The sequence below is a fragment of the Nipponia nippon genome, unplaced genomic scaffold (genome assembly GCF_047370975.1).
Source record: "Nipponia nippon isolate SJK-2023a ecotype South Korea unplaced genomic scaffold, ASM4737097v1 scaffold_9, whole genome shotgun sequence".
Taxonomy (NCBI): domain Eukaryota; kingdom Metazoa; phylum Chordata; class Aves; order Pelecaniformes; family Threskiornithidae; genus Nipponia; species Nipponia nippon.
The window spans coordinates 25,243,306-25,260,519 of NW_028262413.1; the positions used below are offsets into that span (position 1 = coordinate 25,243,306).

General features: G+C 56.6%; 2 protein-coding genes across 6 annotated transcripts; both read right to left on the reverse strand.

Annotated features, from left to right (window-relative positions):
* Positions 1-3,532: 3,532 nt before the first annotated feature.
* On the reverse strand, positions 3,533-8,690 carry LOC148050203 (antigen-presenting glycoprotein CD1d-like). Of its 2 annotated transcripts, XM_087744144.1 has the most exons (6): positions 8,512-8,690; positions 7,145-7,396; positions 4,478-4,759; positions 4,088-4,372; positions 3,886-3,982; positions 3,533-3,713 (listed from the first exon to the last, which is right to left on the reverse strand). In XM_087744144.1, the coding sequence occupies exons 1-6, from the start codon at positions 8,582-8,584 to the stop codon at positions 3,653-3,655; spliced, it is 1,050 nt and encodes a 349-aa protein (XP_087600270.1). In that variant the 5' UTR covers positions 8,585-8,690; the 3' UTR covers positions 3,533-3,652. The 2 variants fall into 2 exon arrangements, with proteins under 2 accessions (XP_087600270.1, XP_087600271.1); XM_087744145.1 differs by lacking the exons at positions 3,533-3,713; positions 3,886-3,982 and adding an exon at positions 3,720-3,862.
* Positions 8,691-10,650: 1,960 nt separating this feature from the next.
* LOC148050204 (T-cell surface glycoprotein CD1b-3-like) lies at positions 10,651-14,120 on the reverse strand. 4 transcript variants are annotated; one of them, XM_087744260.1, is made up of 6 exons: positions 14,001-14,092; positions 12,407-12,667; positions 11,570-11,851; positions 11,180-11,464; positions 10,963-11,059; positions 10,651-10,811 (listed from the first exon to the last, which is right to left on the reverse strand). In XM_087744260.1, exons 1-6 carry the CDS (start codon positions 14,071-14,073, stop codon positions 10,766-10,768), a joined length of 1,044 nt encoding a protein of 347 aa, XP_087600386.1. In that variant the 5' UTR covers positions 14,074-14,092; the 3' UTR covers positions 10,651-10,765. The 4 variants fall into 4 exon arrangements, with proteins under 4 accessions (XP_087600386.1, XP_087600385.1, XP_087600383.1 ...); XM_087744259.1 differs by having other exon boundaries at positions 10,673-11,059; positions 12,407-12,664; positions 14,001-14,120; XM_087744257.1 differs by having other exon boundaries at positions 10,673-11,059.
* Positions 14,121-17,214: the final 3,094 nt, after the last annotated feature.

The following is a 17,214-nucleotide window of genomic DNA, read 5'->3' on the forward strand; positions in this document are numbered from 1 at the left end:
AGGAAGCACTCATGGGGTCCCACGTTTCAGCCCAGCCCAGCAGTCACGGCAGTGGCTCTCCGCCAATGGGACTGGTGCAGACATGTCGGGGAGGGCCCCAGAGGTCCTGAGCTGGGGACATGTGGGAGAGAGGAAAGCTGAAATAAGGTCTTGAGCATGAAGTGACACGACAGGCTGGGGAGAGCCCAGCCACTAGGAGAGGGCAGGGAAAGGGAGGCCCAGGAAATGGCACTAGGGGAAAATGGGTGCTTGGGGACCCGAGCTGAGTCCCCCAGAATCCCCCTCCCTGCTGATGGTACCTCGCCCCCACCCTCGTTTTGTGAGATGCATCAGCTTCGATGGAGGTGACGATGGCTTTGGGTTTCAGCCCTGACTGGAGAAAGACGGCTGCTGCCCTCTCAGCCCCGCATGGGGAGAAGGGCTCTTTTGGGCCCCCCCGGCACCTCCAGCTCAGGCTCCTCCTGCACTGCCTGCCAAAACCTGAGGATGGGGCTCCCCAGGGAGGAGGCGATGAGCAGTTCCTGCCCTGCCCATGGCTGCAGGAACAGTGCTGGGGAGCTCAAACTCTCCTGTAAATGCCCCCAGGAGGGGGCCTGGAGATGGGCTGCAGCCTGGCACTCCCCTTTCCTTCCCACCATCTTTGGTGGGGAACCCTGTCCCCCTCCTCAAGTGCCCCCTGGGCATGGGAACAGGAACTGTGGGGGCCATCTCCCTGCTCTGTCCCCATTGTCACCAGTGTCCCAGCTCTGGAGGGACACAGGGGTGACCGGAGCCAGCCTCACCCCCACAATGTTCCCTACCCACTGCTCCTCCCCGGCTGTCCCCTGGCACCTCCCCTCACCCCGCAGTTTCTCTTCCCCTTTCCTGGAGGTGCCTGCATTGGGGAGAAGGCAGAACCGAAACTACAGCCAAGGAGAAGTTTGAGGGGGCGTGCCCCGGTAACCTCCAAACACAACCAGGGCCAAGGCGTCCCCTCTGCAATGTGGCAGGGCACCATGTGACCCCTCCAAGCACAACTGGGACCAGGTGTCTCTGCTCCATGTCTTCATCTTGGGTGTCCCCAGCTGTGGTGGGGACATGGGGAAGGCCATATGGGGCTGCTGTGGGCTGAGCTCCAGCACCCCATGACGCTGAGTCAGACATGGGGAGACAAGGACACCGACCCCCCTTCCCTTCCGTGGAACTGTCCTATGGAGAAGTAGGGATGCTGCGGTGGCCTGGCAGGCCCAGAAATGGCACCAACAGTCCCACTTCCCCAGCAGCTCACCTCGGCATCATCCAGGGGATGTCCGGCCATGCCACCACAATGTCCACACATATCCCAGCAGGGCCACCTGTGCCGGGGTCAGCAGAGAGTGTTTGGCTGGTGGGATGGCAAAGCGCAGCCATGGGGTGGCCAGTGAGGGAAGGGGCAGGGGGACGTTTGTCAACAGAGTCCTATGAGGTGACCATTTGTCCTCACGGTCCCCCTAAGGTCACTTCTTGCTGAGCAGCTGGTAGGCCATTAGCAGGCCTCTGGCTTGTGCAGGTGCATGTGAGGTCACTGGTGGCTGAGTAGCTGATAGGGCAGTTGCAGGCACCTGGCTTGTGTGAGTGCTCATGATCTCTTCAGCCCCTCCTGAATTTTCTCCAGATGTCTCCCATTGTTGCAGTGGAACAGTTCTGCTTTAGCTCTTCCTCTTCTCTATTGAATGTACTTGTCCTCATGGTTTTTTGGGGGTTTTTTTGCACTTTTTCACTTGCTGCAGAAGAGGTCTCAACTTCTTCCTCCTTGATATTGTCACTTCCTTTGGTCAGCAAATGACCAAAGGGGGCAGGGGGCTTTTTGTTCACACAGATAATTGGTCCTCACAGTCCCCTAAGTGACTGTTGGTCCTCAGAGTCACCCCGCAGGTTACCATTGGTCCCCACAGTCCCCTCAGGTGACACTGTTCTTACAGTCCTCCCAGGTGACTACTGGTCCTCACTGTCCCGCCCCGCAGTGACTGTAAGACTTTGCAGTTCCACTTCAGGTGACCATTGGTCCTTGCAGTCCTCCCTCAGGTGAGGGCTGTAACTGCCCCCCCGAGCCCAGAGCCATGCCTGGGTGAGTTAGGGGTGGGGTGTGCAGGGCTGCAGTGCCTCTGGGTGTTACACTGGGTGTGTGGGCACCAGCACCCACTGGGCCGGGCCGAAACACCTGAAGAGACCTCTTGAAACGCCTGGTTGGTTGTGTGTGTGTTATTGTAGAGTCTCTTGGGAGGTCATGCACACGACCACCTTTTCTTACCAGGCTTGCTCACTGTCTGCATCTGCTCTCCAGGTTTGGTGGGTGAGTTTCATCCTGCCATGTCCCGTGAGTGCTGCAGGGTGTTTCACTCTGTTTGGGAGATGACTTGCCCTGTGTGCCCTGTTGGTGCTGAGGCTGTGGGCTCCCAGCCCGAAGGTGAGCCCTGCCTGGAGCTGAAAGTTTCATCTGTCTGTCCTAGCTCAGCAAGGGCTGGGAGAGACTCAGCGTCACTCCTCCTGCAGCAAGATCCTTGAGCCCCGCAGTGCCAGCAGGTGACTCTGGCTGTCAGGGAAATTCAGTCCTGCCTGCAGCACTGTGGTTCACAGCATTTGGCCAGTGGACAACTAGCTGCAGTGAAGATGTGGTGGATGACCCACAGGCCAGTCGGGTTTTCTTCTGACTCACCTGATAGCTGGCTCACACACACTGCCAGAGACATTTCCTGTGAAACTTTGCCAGGAAGTTGGCCTGTGAAATCAAACCTTTTGAAGCTGCACATTGAAGCGTGTGGTTGATTGAGAGCACGAAATAAATTCCTTCCTATGCCTGTCTGAACTCCGCTGTCTCCGATGGGAGATTGGCTTCCTTTTTCTCTTTAGTTGGGAGGCTTGGGGGCACTTTACCCCCATGTGCACAGCTGCTTATTTCCATGAAATGTGTAAGAACGTGTTTGTATATGCACAAACACACTTTTACTTTTTTTTTTTTTTTTGCTTTGGTGTTTCCTGCAATTAGCACCAATAATTCAGTGGTGCTCCAGCTTCCATTTGCAGCTGGTCAAAACCTCCCTGAGCCCATCCAAATCCTGAGGAAAGGCACATGTTCTTAGTGAAAACATGAATGTTTTAATTTCATTTTATACACATCTGCAGCTCCCACAGATTACATCAGAGTTTCAGTGTTACTCAGCACTTTGTAAAATGGTTTGTGGCCAGGTGCAATTAGTCTATGTGGAATAGTTCAGTCTCAGCACAACTTTTTCTGGAATATGGTTAATAAAGGCAGCTTTTAGGAAAAAATACTAGAAAGGTACAGTAGAAGGGCACAGCTTACCACCTACTGATAAATGTGTTATTGTACCAGAACTCGGAGAAATTGCTGCTGGGCATTGGGGTGCCCTGAAGAGCCTCAGTGGGTGCATGGGGCAGGGCCACAACATGAGAGGTGACCATGTGTAACGAGTGAGGAGGTCTCACACTTGCATCCTTGTCTGCCTAACAAACTGAAGTGAGTCAGGAGCCCCCCAGGTTTCCCCGTGTGTCTCCGAGCTGAGTTGATCTCGCACTCGGCAATGCCCAGAATTTTGTCAAAGCAAAAAAAAGTAGAGTTTTTGTCCCTGTGAGGGTGGTGGAAGGAAACAGGGGCGGTGGGCTCCCTTCTGGGCTAAGCTTCTTTGCTCAGGATGGAGTTCCTGGACTCTGATTCCTCCATCTGCTGGTGCTTTCTGAAATGAGAGGGGAACAACTCACGGATACTCCATGGAAGAGACTTCATGGGGATGCAGACAGCAGCTGGCAGGGCTGGAGCAGGAGCTTCGCTGCTAAGTGCAGCAGTCCCCTGGGGCATTTCCTCCCCTCCTCTCCCACTGCTGCTCTGTGGGGCAGAAAGGACCTCACCTGCATCTCCACACCCAAAGCACTGTGATGGCAGCCGTGGCCACGGCTGCCAGCAGCCCAGCCCCGAGCCCTGCGATCAGCACCACCTCTGAGTTCCCTGAGAAACACAAGCAGAGACTCCCATGAGCTTTCGCAGCTTTGCTCCATCCCGCAGCGCAGGGCAGCTCAGAAGCCCCATCCCTGTCCCCCGGGTGGCACCTACCCCATGGGATGAGGAGGCTGCGGGTGCCCAGGCTGCTGTGGCGCACGCGGCAGGCATAGCTGTGACCATCATGGGGGGCCACGGCCAGGACGCTGCGGAGCTGGTAGGTGAGGTCAGCGTTGGGCAGGATGGTGCTGGTGTTGAGCGCTGGGCCCGGCGGCACCTCCTGGCCATCCTGCAGCCAGGCCACACTGATGGACCGTGGGTAGAAGCCGGTGACACGGCAAACCAGCAGGAGCTGGTGTGGTGTGGGTGTGCGGGTGAAGACTCTGGCCACAGGCGGCTCTGGGGGGAGAGCAGAGGGGTGGGGGGGAGCCCTGGTGGGGCACCACTTGGCCCCAGTGTGTGTGGGACTTTGGGGTGGCCATGCCTGGGTCAGGGTGGTCTCACCTTGTCTCTCCAGAGTTGCCCTCCCGTACTTGATGAATTTCTTCATGTGTTCAACACAGGTGACGTTGAGAAGGTGCTGCAGGGTCACAGAGAAGCCCGTGAAGGCGTTGAACTGCCTCTCAACTTGTGCCGCCAGCTCACTCTCCTGCCACCTCTCCCAGCGGCTGTTGTCCACGTCGAAGCTGAGGAAGTCATGGGTGTTGTAGGCGAGATGGTAGAATTTGGTATAAGAGCCATTGGGATACAAGTCGCAGCCGGTTGCACACTGGAACACAAAGGGGTCTGGGAATGACAATGCGCATCATGAGTGTAGCTCAAACTGGAGCCCGAAATTGGAGCCTGGCACCTGCTTCTTTGGGCACAGCCCTTTCCCCCTTCCCTCTGCATGCCAAGTCATTCTCCCCAGGGAGAAGACACGAAAGGCCAAAGCTCAATTAGAGTTGAAACTGGCCAGTGTTGTGTCAGACAACAAGAAAGGCTTTTTTAAGTACGTTAATAGCAAAAGGAGGTCTGAAGAAAACATTGAACCAATACTTGTTGAAGATGGTCACCTGACTAATAGGGATGAAGAAAAAGTGGAGGCATTCAATGCTTTTTTGCTTCAGTCTTTAGTAATATATTGGGCTGCCTGGTCCTCTGAGTCAGAGGACGACGACTGCGGGAGCAGTGACTTTCCACTTGTGGACACTGAAATTTTAAGGGACCAGCTCTATCTACTGAATGTTCACAAGTTCATGGGGCCTGATGGGATTCATCGTAGAATGCTGAAGGAGCTAGCGGATGTTATGGCAGGACACTACCATCTACTATCATCTACACTACCATCTACAGGAAAAGTCCTGTAACTAATTTGATATCCTTCTACAATAAGGTCACCCACCTAGTGGGTGAAGGGAAGGCAGTGGATGTAGTTTTTCTGGATTTTAGTAAGGCTTTTGATATTGTCCCTCACAGCATCTTTCTGGACAAGTTGTCCAGCTGTGGGGTGAGCAAGTTCACAGTGCACCGGGTGAAGAACTGGCTGAACGGCAGGGCTTAAAGGGTTGTAGTGAGTGGGGCTACATCTGGCTGGTGACCAGTCATCAGCGGTGTTCCTCAGGGCTCAATCCTAGGGCCAGTGCTGTTCCATATTTTGACCAATGATCTGGATGCAGGAGTTGAACGCACCATTTGCAAGTTTGCTGATGATACAAAACTGGGAGGTGCTGTTGACTCTCCTGAAGGACAAGAGGCCTTGCAGAGGGATCTAGATAGATTGGAGCATTGAGCAATCATCAATGGCATGAAATTTAACAAGAACAAATGCCACATTCTGCAGCTGAGATGGAGTAACACTGGACACAAATATAAACTGGGAGGGGAGTGGCTGGAGAGCAGTCCAGGAGAAAAGGATGTGGGGTGCTGGTCGGCAGCAGGCTCAATAGGAGCCAGCAGTGTGCCCTGGCAGCCAAGAGGGCAGACTGCATCCTGGGGTACATCAAACATGCCGTAAGCAGCTGGTCAAGAGAGGGGAATATCCCACTGTATTCAGCATTGGTGAGGCCTCATCTTTAGTACTGTGTGCAGTTCTGGGCTCCACCATTTAAGAAGGATGTAAAGGTACTAGAATATGTCCAGAGGAGGGCAACAAAGCTGGTGACGGGGGTGGAAGGCATGTCCTCTGAGGAGTGGCTGAGGACTCTGGGCTTGTCTAGTATGGAGAAAAGGAGGCTGAGGGGCGACCTCATTGCTCTCTACAGTTTCCTGAGGAGGGGACATGGAGAGGGAGGTGCTGATCTCTTCTCCTTGGGATCCAGTGACAGGATCCGTGGTAATGGTTCAAAGCTGTTTCAGGGCAGGTTCAGACTTGACATTAGGAAACTTTTTAGGTGGCTGATGCCCCAAGCCTGCCAATGTTTAAGAGGTATTTGGACAACGGCCTTAATATTTTGCTTTATCTTTTTGTCAGCTCTGAAGTGCTCAGGCAGTTGGACTAGATGATCGTTGTAGGTTCCTTCCAACGGAACTATTCTATACTCTGTACTCTGTACTCTATACTCTATACTCTGTTCTGTACTATGCCTCCATGTCACTGCTCTGCTTTATGCCTGATGGAAACTCTGTGGGTCAGAAACCTGTCCTGAGCCCTGTAGCTTGTTGACCTCAAGCTGCCCCTGCCCACAGCAGGGTCGGGAGCCATGGCAAAGCGGGAAGCACTGCTTTGGGGGAGTGACGGGACACGGGGTGCAGGTGAGTAGGAGGATGATGGCACTCTGCCCAGCGCCCTGCCCTTGGTTAACCAGCGCTGCAGCAGCATGTGGGGCCAGGCACTTGCTCTGTGTGTCCTGTCCCACAGACATGGGCGGAGATGCCCCTTTGACCTGCTACTCCACTTTCTCAGATGACTTCTCTAGTGGGATTTGAGGTGCCCGGAGAGCAATAGGGGGGGCTGGTGTGGGGGTGTAAGTGGAGCTAAACGTGGCCAAGGTTTGTGCTGGGGACCAGGATGGCCCCATGTGACCTTCACACAGGACAGAGTGGTTTGGGAGTCTTGCTGGTGCAGGATGAAGCCCATTACCTGCCCTCCTGCCAGACCCGGTTTGGGAAAGCTGTTCGTGGTAGCGGTGCTGAGCTCCTTCTCACAGTTCCCTGCCTTGGGCAAGGAGGTGCTGAGCACCTGGTACTCACATGGTGTGTGGTACAGCCTGGCATCACTCGACATGGACAGGATAAAGTTGTGCATGTAGATGCTGAACAGGTTTTGCAAGTTCTCCCACTCTGCTGCAGGCAGGGCCTGGTAGACCCATGGGTGCAGGATGTTCCAGGTGTATTTCTGCAGGGTAGCAAAGACGATGTCCTCCAGGGTGGCCCAGGATGAAATGTCCACAAAGTTGGTGTCGTGGAAGACAAAGGTTTGGAAAATGTGGAGTTTACAAGAGCCTGTGGGGAGAGGGGGGAGAGGAAGGGGCATTGGGGTGCATGAGGATGCAGCAGGAGATCAGGGGTCTGCCAGCTCCAGTGCTCGTGGGCGACCTCAGGAGGAAGGGTGGTTTGCAGTGTCCCTGTGGACAGGCAGGGTGAGATGGGGCAGACAGGCAGGGCAGGGGAAATCCCCTGGTTTCACTCAGTTTTCAATTTCCTTCCTCTGAGCCTCAATTTGCCTCTAATTTCCTTTTTTTAGCCATCCACCCCCCCCCCCCCCCCCCATGTGACCTTCTGACTTAGCCATGTGGAAGGGATGGCAGGGGGACCTCAGTGTTGGTTTGGGGCGATGCTTCCCCCAGCAAGGAGAACCCGTGCCAGACCCAGATCCACTGGAGACTGGCACACAGTGCAGGGGCTGGTGGGGCTGGGAGGGTGAGGCATTTCATCCCAGTTTAGGGGCTCCCGGGCAGTGCTCGAGACCAAACCCTAACAGGAGGCAGGAGACTGAGTTCAATGCTGCAGTGCTGAATGAGGCTTTGGTAGTAAGCAGGGCAGAGTGAAGCCTGTTTTGGAGCAGTAGGTGTCCCCCTGGCCAGGGCATGGTGAGGGCCTGCCCCCGGAATGGGAAACACAGGCTGGGGGTGCAGGTGAAGGCTTGTTGTAGCTGCAGGAGGAACCTTCAAGCGTTGTTTCATGGGGAAGAATGCAGAGGATCCAGGGACCCTTCGATTACAAGAGAAACCCCGGACCTGCTCAAGGCATTGGAGACCAGTGCAGGGCTGTTATGCCATGAGGGACTGAGAACCCCTGCTGCCCAACAGGCTCCCTGCAGGAGGAAGGTGTCTTTGGGGACACCCCAGCACTCCAGGCCTGGCTGAGGGACCCCTTGCCCCTTGGCTGCTCAGGCACCTGAACCCCAGTGCCAGTGGTGCTGAACTGGGCAGGATGGTGTGGGGCAGGGAACCCTGAGCAGGTGGGCAGGGATGGGGCACCTTTGGTGCTGTGGGGTGGGGGCGTGGCCCCTTGGTGTTGGGGACAATGGCCTGTCGGTGCCCATCCCCTGCCTTCTCTGTGGGGTCCTGCAGTGCAGAGGTGGAAGCAGGTGGGGGTGAGCCAGGGCTCCCACTTACCCTCTGGATCTGCCCACATTCCAGGGAGGAGGAAGAGAAGGAAGAGGAAGAGGAGGAGGCGAGGGGGCTGCATGGTACCAGCAGCAAGTGTACAGGAGCAAGTGTAGCAGGAGGAGGAAGGCGCCACGGGAGCTGTGACTGCACACTTCCCCCCAGGGCTGCTCTGCTTGGGCAGCTCTGGTGATGCCAGTGTCATGGGGTGGCCCCAGTAGCCAATGAGGCTGGTGCTGAGGTTTTGAGGAGGGCCTGGCTGGGCGTATTCCCCAGTGGGAGGTGGTGCAGCTGGTAGAGGGCTGGGCTGGGGTGCTCTGGCTGGTGGCTGTGAGCACCAGGGGAATTTGGGTGGGTGCAAAGTCATCCCACCTGGCTGCAGCAGCACCCTGACACCCAAGGAGATGTAGGCTGAGCCCAGCCCGTTGTGGCCTTTGCCTCCTCCCGTGGTAACCCCCAGGGGTTTACTCTGTAGGCCCTTGGCAGAGTATTGGGTTTACATGACAAGGTTTTGGTAGCCAGAGGGCTGCAGGAGTGGCTTCCGTGAGAAGATGCCAGAAGCTGCCCCGATGTCCAACAGAGCCAGTTCCAGCCAACTCCAAGACAGACTCACCGCTGGCCAAGGCTCAGCCTGTTAGTGATGTTGGTAGTACCTCTGTGATAACATATTTAAGAAGGGGTAAAAACTGCTCTGCAACAGCAGCAGGGAGAGAGAAGTGAGAATATGTGAGAGAAACAACTATGGAGATGCCAAATTCAGTGAAAGAGGAGGAGGAGATGCTCCAGGCACTACAGCAGAGATGGTGCCTGTGCAGCCTGTGGTGAAGGACCATGGTGGAGCAGATATCCACCTGCAGCCCATGGAGGATCCACATAAGAGCAGGTGGATGTGCCTGAAGGAGGCTGTGACCCTGTGGAGAGCCCATGCTGGAGCAGGCTCCTGCAGGACCTGTGACCCCATGGAGAGGAGCCCATGCTGGAGCAGGTCTTCTGGCAGGACTTGTGACCCTGCAGGGGACCCGTGCTGGAGCAGTGCATTCCTGCAGAACTGCACCCCATGGAAAGTACGCACACTGGAGCAGTTCGTGAAGAACTGCACCCTGTGGGAAGGACCCGTGCTGGAGCAGGGTGACAGAGACAACACATAATAAACTGATGGCAGTCCCCATTCTCCGTCCTGCTGGGCTGCTTGGGAGGAGGAGGGAGAGAAGTCAAGAGTGAAGTTGAGCCTGGGAAGAAGGGAGGGGTAGGGGAAAGGTGTTTTTAGATTTGTTCTTATTTCTCATCCTGCTCTGATTTTGATTGGCAATAAATTAAATTAATTTCCCCAACCTGAGTCTGTTTTGCCTGTGATAGTAATTGCTGAGCAATCTCCCTGTCCTTATCTCAACCCACGAGCCTTTTGTCATATTTTCTCCCCCTTATCCATTGAGGAGGGGGAGTGATAGAGCAGCTTGATGGGCACCTGGCTGCCAGCCAAGGTCAAACCACCATACCAATCTTCTTGGGGGCATGTTGCTCAAAGACACAGACCCCCAGAGCCTCAGTGTGGCTCCTTCATGGCTGTCAGGCATATTGGGAGGGTGACTGTCCCCCATCTCTCCAGCTTTTGCAGGAGCAGGAGTCAGGCATGGGGGTAGGAGCCAGGAGTGTAGGAGATCCCAACCCAAAACCATCCTGGATAAAGGGTGAGATCAGCACTGGAGCCAGAGCAGCTTCGCACCTGCTCGAAATGCTTCCCCACATCAGGGGATTGGTTGGAGATGTCACTTGGGTCCTCCCTTCCCCTTGTCTCCCCAGCAAAACAGCTCAGATTCCTCCATCTCTCCCTGATTGGTGGCCTGATCCATCCCCCATCCCACTCAGCAGCCTCATGCTAGTCTGGCTCCAGGTTGTCAATGCCCTTCTGCCAGGGACAGACACTGGCCATGGAGGTGCTGAGATGCAGGAGAGGCTGGTGGAGGAATTGCTTCTCCTGACATGCCAGGGGAGATCAGCCAGTGTCCAGGAAAAGGGAGAGCCTTCCTGGCTGCAATGTGGGGTCTCTGCAGCATGCTGGGGGTGTTTCCTGGGGGGGACCTCATGAGGGGCAAGGAGGGAGAGAGCCACAGGAGCCACGTGCAGCTAAGGAAGTTTGTAGCTGTTTAATGTGGTGGTTTTCCATAGCAAACCCCTGTCAGTGCTGATGGATCAGGGGTGGGAGAGGAGATGAGCAGGGAGAGCTGGTGGTGAGGGAGCTCATTGCTGGGCGGGCAGACAGGTCTCAAATGATGAATTCCCGGGTCTCCCATGTGGCCTCATCAACTATCCTGCAAAGGGGGGGCACTGTGAGCCACTCTCGGGCGTGGGGAATTCATCCCTGCAGAGCTGCTGCTGCTGCTGCTGCTGTTGCTGCTGCAAGCCCTGGCCTGACCCATCTGCCCATAAGCCTGAGAGCAGACGGCAGGAGGGAGACCTTGCCTGTGCTTCCACCACCAAACACCCCCGGCAGAGGCTGTGGCCGCAAGGAGCAGCACTGTGATGGCAATGCCGATGGTTGGAGCAGCGTTGTGGTTTTCTGGGACAGGGACAAAAGAGGGTGGCAATGTGAGTGTGGCAGCGCCAGGCAGGAGCTGCCCCTCGCAGAGCCAGTGGCTGCTATCTGCACCCTGCATCCCATCCCCCGGGTGGCACCTACTCCATGGGATGAGGAGGCTGCGGGTGCCCAGGCTGCTGTGGCGCACGCGGCAGGCATAGCTGTGACCATCATGGGGGGCCACGGCCAGGACGCTGCGGAGCTGGTAGGTGAGGTCAGCGTTGGGCAGGATGGTGCTGGTGTTGAGCGCTGGGCCCGGCGGCACCTCCTGGCCATCCCGCAGCCAGGCCACACTGATGGACCGTGGGTAGAAGCCGGTGACACGGCAAACCAGCAGGAGCTGGTGTGGTGTGGGTGTGCGGGTGAAGACTCTGGCCACAGGCAGCTCTGGGGGGGGAGAGCAGAGGGATGGGGGAGCCCTGGTGGGGCACCACTTGGCCCCAGTGTGTGTGGGACTTTGGGGTGGCCATGCCCGGGTCACGATGGTCTCACCTTGTCTCTCCAGAGCTGCCCTCCCATATCTGCACAGGGTGAGGATGTAGCTCTGGCAGGAGATGGAGAGGAGGTGCTCCAGGAGCCCTGTGATGGCCTTCTGGCTGGTGAGGGACTTGCTGACCAGCTTTGCTAGCAGGGATGGCTGCCGGGGCTCCCAGCGCTGCCTCTCCACCTCGAAAGCTGTGAGGTCTGTGCCATCCGCCCCGACATCCATGAAGCCCCAGCTTGTCCTGTTGGGGTGCAGCACACAGCCTGACCGGATCTGGATCACAAATGGGTCTGCCAATGGCAGAGCCAGTGGAGAGGACCCATGAGTGTGTGGAACATGGGTGGCACAAGGCAGGATGTGACTGGAGTCATGCGCAGGGATGCAATGGCCAGTGGGGTGCAATGGGCAGCAGGGCATGGGACCATGCTTCAGGAAACCCTGGGACACCCTCTAAGCCCTCAGTCGCCTTTGAAGGCCAGTTAGCGCAGGGTGCTTGCTCAAACAGAGCGTTGTCCCCCAAAATATTTGTCCCCAACTTTCTCTTTCCCCGATCTGTGCTGTGAGGGTCCTGCAGCCCTGGTAAATTTGGTGGCAGCTCCCCAATGTGCAGAGGGGTTCCCCCGTGCCAGAAGGCAGGAGCCCTGAGGAGTCTTTTTGGTGCTGTGCCCTCCCTGCCCCTGCTAGCCATGTGTCCTGGCAGGAGGGCATTTCCCATTTCCCATAACCCTTTCAGGAGCTGTTGCACCCTATGAGACCCCACAAATGCCACCCTGGTGGGGAGGAGGGCACAGCCAGAACCTGGGGAAAGGGGCTAGAGCTCTGGCTGGGGTTGTCCCCATACTCACAGTCCTGTTGCGCCTGCTGGGCCACTTCGTGCACGTATCGGACCATATTGCGCAGAAAGACTTTGGAGTGGGACTTGATATTCTCTGCATCACCCTCGGCTGTGGCCTGGTGGACCCAGGGCCAGTGGAAATGGATGCTCCAGTTGGCAGGATCCAGCACAAAGATCGGCATGTCCCCCAGGAGAGCCACCGCGGACACCTCGGCAGAGCTGATGTTGGCAAAGAGGCTGGTCTGGAGCAGCTGCAAAACCTGCGGCTCTGCTGGGAAAGAGGATGGGGATGGAAAGGGCTGCAGAAAAGAGAAGATGGGGGGGGGGCGCATGAAGGGGAAACAAGGGGATTCAGACTAGATATAAGAATTTTTTTATGATGAGGGTGGTGAAACACGGGAACAGGTTGCCCAGAGAGGTGGTAGATGCCCCGTCCATGGAAACATTCAAGAACAGTCTGGATGGGGCTCTGAGCAACGTGATCTAGTTGCAGATGTTCCTGATCTAGTTGCAGATGTTCCTGCTCATTGCAGGGTGGGGTGGACTAGATGACCTTTAAAGGTCCCTTCCAACCCAAAGTATTCTATGATTTTATGCTTTTCACCCCACACCACGGGGACCCCCAGCAGCCTGCACTTGACCCTGCCTGGGCAACCCCCCAGCCATGTCTTTTGCTGGACTCCCACCTCCTCACCCACTCAGAGCTGCTTTCCTATCTCAACTTCCTCTGCCCCTGCTGCTCTTTTTCCTTCTCTATTTTGCTTTCAACGAGGTATTTCTCTCCCATACAGGGTTTCAGGCACCTCGGCCCCTCCTCTCCCGCCTCCCTCCTGCCCAGCAGTTACTGTCTGGCCGTGTGGAGCAGATGGGGGGGGGGCACCTCAGTGCTTGTTTTGGGGTGATGCTTCCTCCAGAAGAAGCACCCATGCCATGACCTGGATCTGCCAGAGACCCGCACATGGCACAGAGGATGTGGAGGATGGAAGAGGGAAAAGGGCATTTTGTCCAGGTTTGGGGGCTCCCGGGCATCGGGAGCTCAAGAAGACCGAACCCTGACAGGGGCAGAAGAGTAGCCCAGCCCAGAGATCAGTCCCATGTTCCAATGTCTGCTTCTGCCTGCCCCCCCGCCCCCGGAAACATGAGGCCTCACAGGGTTGTGGTGAAACGCTCTGTGCGACAGCAGCACCCAAAACACCGTCTCACAGGTGCAGCTTCCCAACAAACAAAGGGCTGATGGAAGGGGCCCACAGCACCATGTGGAGCTGAGATGGCACCCATGGGCTCTCTGCAGGAGGAAAGCACCTTTGGGGGAACCCAAACACCCCAGGCCTGGCTGGGAACCCCTGGCCCCACTTCTGCTTCGGTGTCTGAGCCCCTGTTCTGGAGCCGGTGGGGCATAAAGCCCTGAGCTGGAGGCAGGAACAGAGAGGGTGGGCAGGAACAGAGCACCTTTTGGTGCTGTGTGGTAGGGGGTGGCCCTTTGATGCTGGGGATCATCCCTCCCATGAAGGAGAGTGTGGCCTGGCCGTGCCTCCCCTGAGGAACCTGTGGGGTACTCTGACAGGGGGTGAGAGTGGTTGGGGTGAGCCAGGGCTCCCACTTACCCTCTGGGTTTGCCCACATCCCAGGGAGGAGGATGGGGAGAAAGAGGAAGAGGAGGAGGAGAGGGGGCTGCATGGTGCACGCGGCAAGGCTGAAGCAGCAGCAGCAGTGACTGCAGGAGGAGGAAGCACTCATGGGGTCCCACGTTTCAGCCCAGCCCAGCAGTCACGGCAGTGGCTCTCCGCCAATGGGACTGGTGCAGACATGTCGGGGAGGGCCCCAGAGGTCCTGAGCTGGGGACATGTGGGAGAGAGGAAAGCTGAAATAAGGTCTTGAGCATGAAGTGACACGACAGGCTGGGGAGAGCCCAGCCACTAGGAGAGGGCAGGGAAAGGGAGGCCCAGGAAATGGCACTAGGGGAAAATGGGTGCTTGGGGACCCGAGCTGAGTCCCCCAGAATCCCCCTCCCTGCTGATGGTACCTCGCCCCCACCCTCGTTTTGTGAGATGCATCAGCTTCGATGGAGGTGACGATGGCTTTGGGTTTCAGCCCTGACTGGAGAAAGACGGCTGCTGCCCTCTCAGCCCCGCATGGGGAGAAGGGCTCTTTTGGGCCCCCCCGGCACCTCCAGCTCAGGCTCCTCCTGCACTGCCTGCCAAAACCTGAGGATGGGGCTCCCCAGGGAGGAGGCGATGAGCAGTTCCTGCCCTGCCCATGGCTGCAGGAACAGTGCTGGGGAGCTCAAACTCTCCTGTAAATGCCCCCAGGAGGGGGCCTGGAGATGGGCTGCAGCCTGGCACTCCCCTTTCCTTCCCACCATCTTTGGTGGGGAACCCTGTCCCCCTCCTCAAGTGCCCCCTGGGCATGGGAACAGGAACTGTGGGGGCCATCTCCCTGCTCTGTCCCCATTGTCACCAGTGTCCCAGCTCTGGAGGGACACAGGGGTGACCGGAGCCAGCCTCACCCCCACAATGTTCCCTACCCACTGCTCCTCCCCGGCTGTCCCCTGGCACCTCCCCTCACCCCGCAGTTTCTCTTCCCCTTTCCTGGAGGTGCCTGCATTGGGGAGAAGGCAGAACCGAAACTACAGCCAAGGAGAAGTTTGAGGGGCGTGCCCCGGTAACCTCCAAACACAACCAGGGCCAAGGCGTCCCCTCTGCAATGTGGCAGGGCACCATGTGACCCCTCCAAGCACAACTGGGACCAGGTGTCTCTGCTCCATGTCTTCATCTTGGGTGTCCCCAGCTGTGGTGGGGACATGGGGAAGGCCATATGGGGCTGCTGTGGGCTGAGCTCCAGCACCCCATGACGCTGAGTCAGACATGGGGAGACAAGGACACCGACCCCCCTTCCCTTCCGTGGAACTGTCCTATGGAGAAGTAGGGATGCTGCGGTGGCCTGGCAGGCCCAGAAATGGCACCAACAGTCCCACTTCCCCAGCAGCTCACCTCGGCATCATCCAGGGGATGTCCGGCCATGCCACCACAATGTCCACACATATCCCAGCAGGGCCACCTGTGCCGGGGTCAGCAGAGAGTGTTTGGCTGGTGGGATGGCAAAGCGCAGCCATGGGGTGGCCAGTGAGGGAAGGGGCAGGGGGACGTTTGTCAACAGAGTCCTATGAGGTGACCATTTGTCCTCACGGTCCCCCTAAGGTCACTTCTTGCTGAGCAGCTGGTAGGCCATTAGCAGGCCTCTGGCTTGTGCAGGTGCATGTGAGGTCACTGGTGGCTGAGTAGCTGATAGGGCAGTTGCAGGCACCTGGCTTGTGTGAGTGCTCATGATCTCTTCAGCCCCTCCTGAATTTTCTCCAGATGTCTCCCATTGTTGCAGTGGAACAGTTCTGCTTTAGCTCTTCCTCTTCTCTATTGAATGTACTTGTCCTCATGGTTTTTTGGGGGGTTTTTTTGCACTTTTTCACTTGCTGCAGAAGAGGTCTCAACTTCTTCCTCCTTGATATTGTCACTTCCTTTGGTCAGCAAATGACCAAAGGGGGCAGGGGGCTTTTTGTTCACACAGATAATTGGTCCTCACAGTCCCCTAAGTGACTGTTGGTCCTCAGAGTCACCCCGCAGGTTACCATTGGTCCCCACAGTCCCCTCAGGTGACACTGTTCTTACAGTCCTCCCAGGTGACTACTGGTCCTCACTGTCCCGCCCCGCAGTGACTGTAAGACTTTGCAGTTCCACTTCAGGTGACCATTGGTCCTTGCAGTCCTCCCTCAGGTGAGGGCTGTAACTGCCCCCCCCCGAGCCCAGAGCCATGCCTGGGTGAGTTAGGGGTGGGGTGTGCAGGGCTGCAGTGCCTCTGGGTGTTACACTGGGTGTGTGGGCACCAGCACCCACTGGGCCGGGCCGAAACACCTGAAGAGACCTCTTGAAACGCCTGGTTGGTTGTGTGTGTGTTATTGTAGAGTCTCTTGGGAGGTCATGCACACGACCACCTTTTCTTACCAGGCTTGCTCACTGTCTGCATCTGCTCTCCAGGTTTGGTGGGTGAGTTTCATCCTGCCATGTCCCGTGAGTGCTGCAGGGTGTTTCACTCTGTTTGGGAGATGACTTGCCCTGTGTGCCCTGTTGGTGCTGAGGCTGTGGGCTCCCAGCCCGAAGGTGAGCCCTGCCTGGAGCTGAAAGTTTCATCTGTCTGTCCTAGCTCAGCAAGGGCTGGGAGAGACTCAGCGTCACTCCTCCTGCAGCAAGATCCTTGAGCCCCGCAGTGCCAGCAGGTGACTCTGGCTGTCAGGGAAATTCAGTCCTGCCTGCAGCACTGTGGTTCACAGCATTTGGCCAGTGGACAACTAGCTGCAGTGAAGATGTGGTGGATGACCCACAGGCCAGTCGGGTTTTCTTCTGACTCACCTGATAGCTGGCTCACACACACTGCCAGAGACATTTCCTGTGAAACTTTGCCAGGAAGTTGGCCTGTGAAATCAAACCTTTTGAAGCTGCACATTGAAGCGTGTGGTTGATTGAGAGCACGAAATAAATTCCTTCCTATGCCTGTCTGAACTCCGCTGTCTCCGATGGGAGATTGGCTTCCTTTTTCTCTTTAGTTGGGAGGCTTGGGGGCACTTTACCCCCATGTGCACAGCTGCTTATTTCCATGAAATGTGTAAGAACGTGTTTGTATATGCACAAACACACTTTTACTTTTTTTTTTTTTTTTTGCTTTGGTGTTTCCTGCAATTAGCACCAATAATTCAGTGGTGCTCCAGCTTCCATTTGCAGCTGGTCAAAACCTCCCTGAGCCCATCCAAATCCTGAGGAAAGGCACATG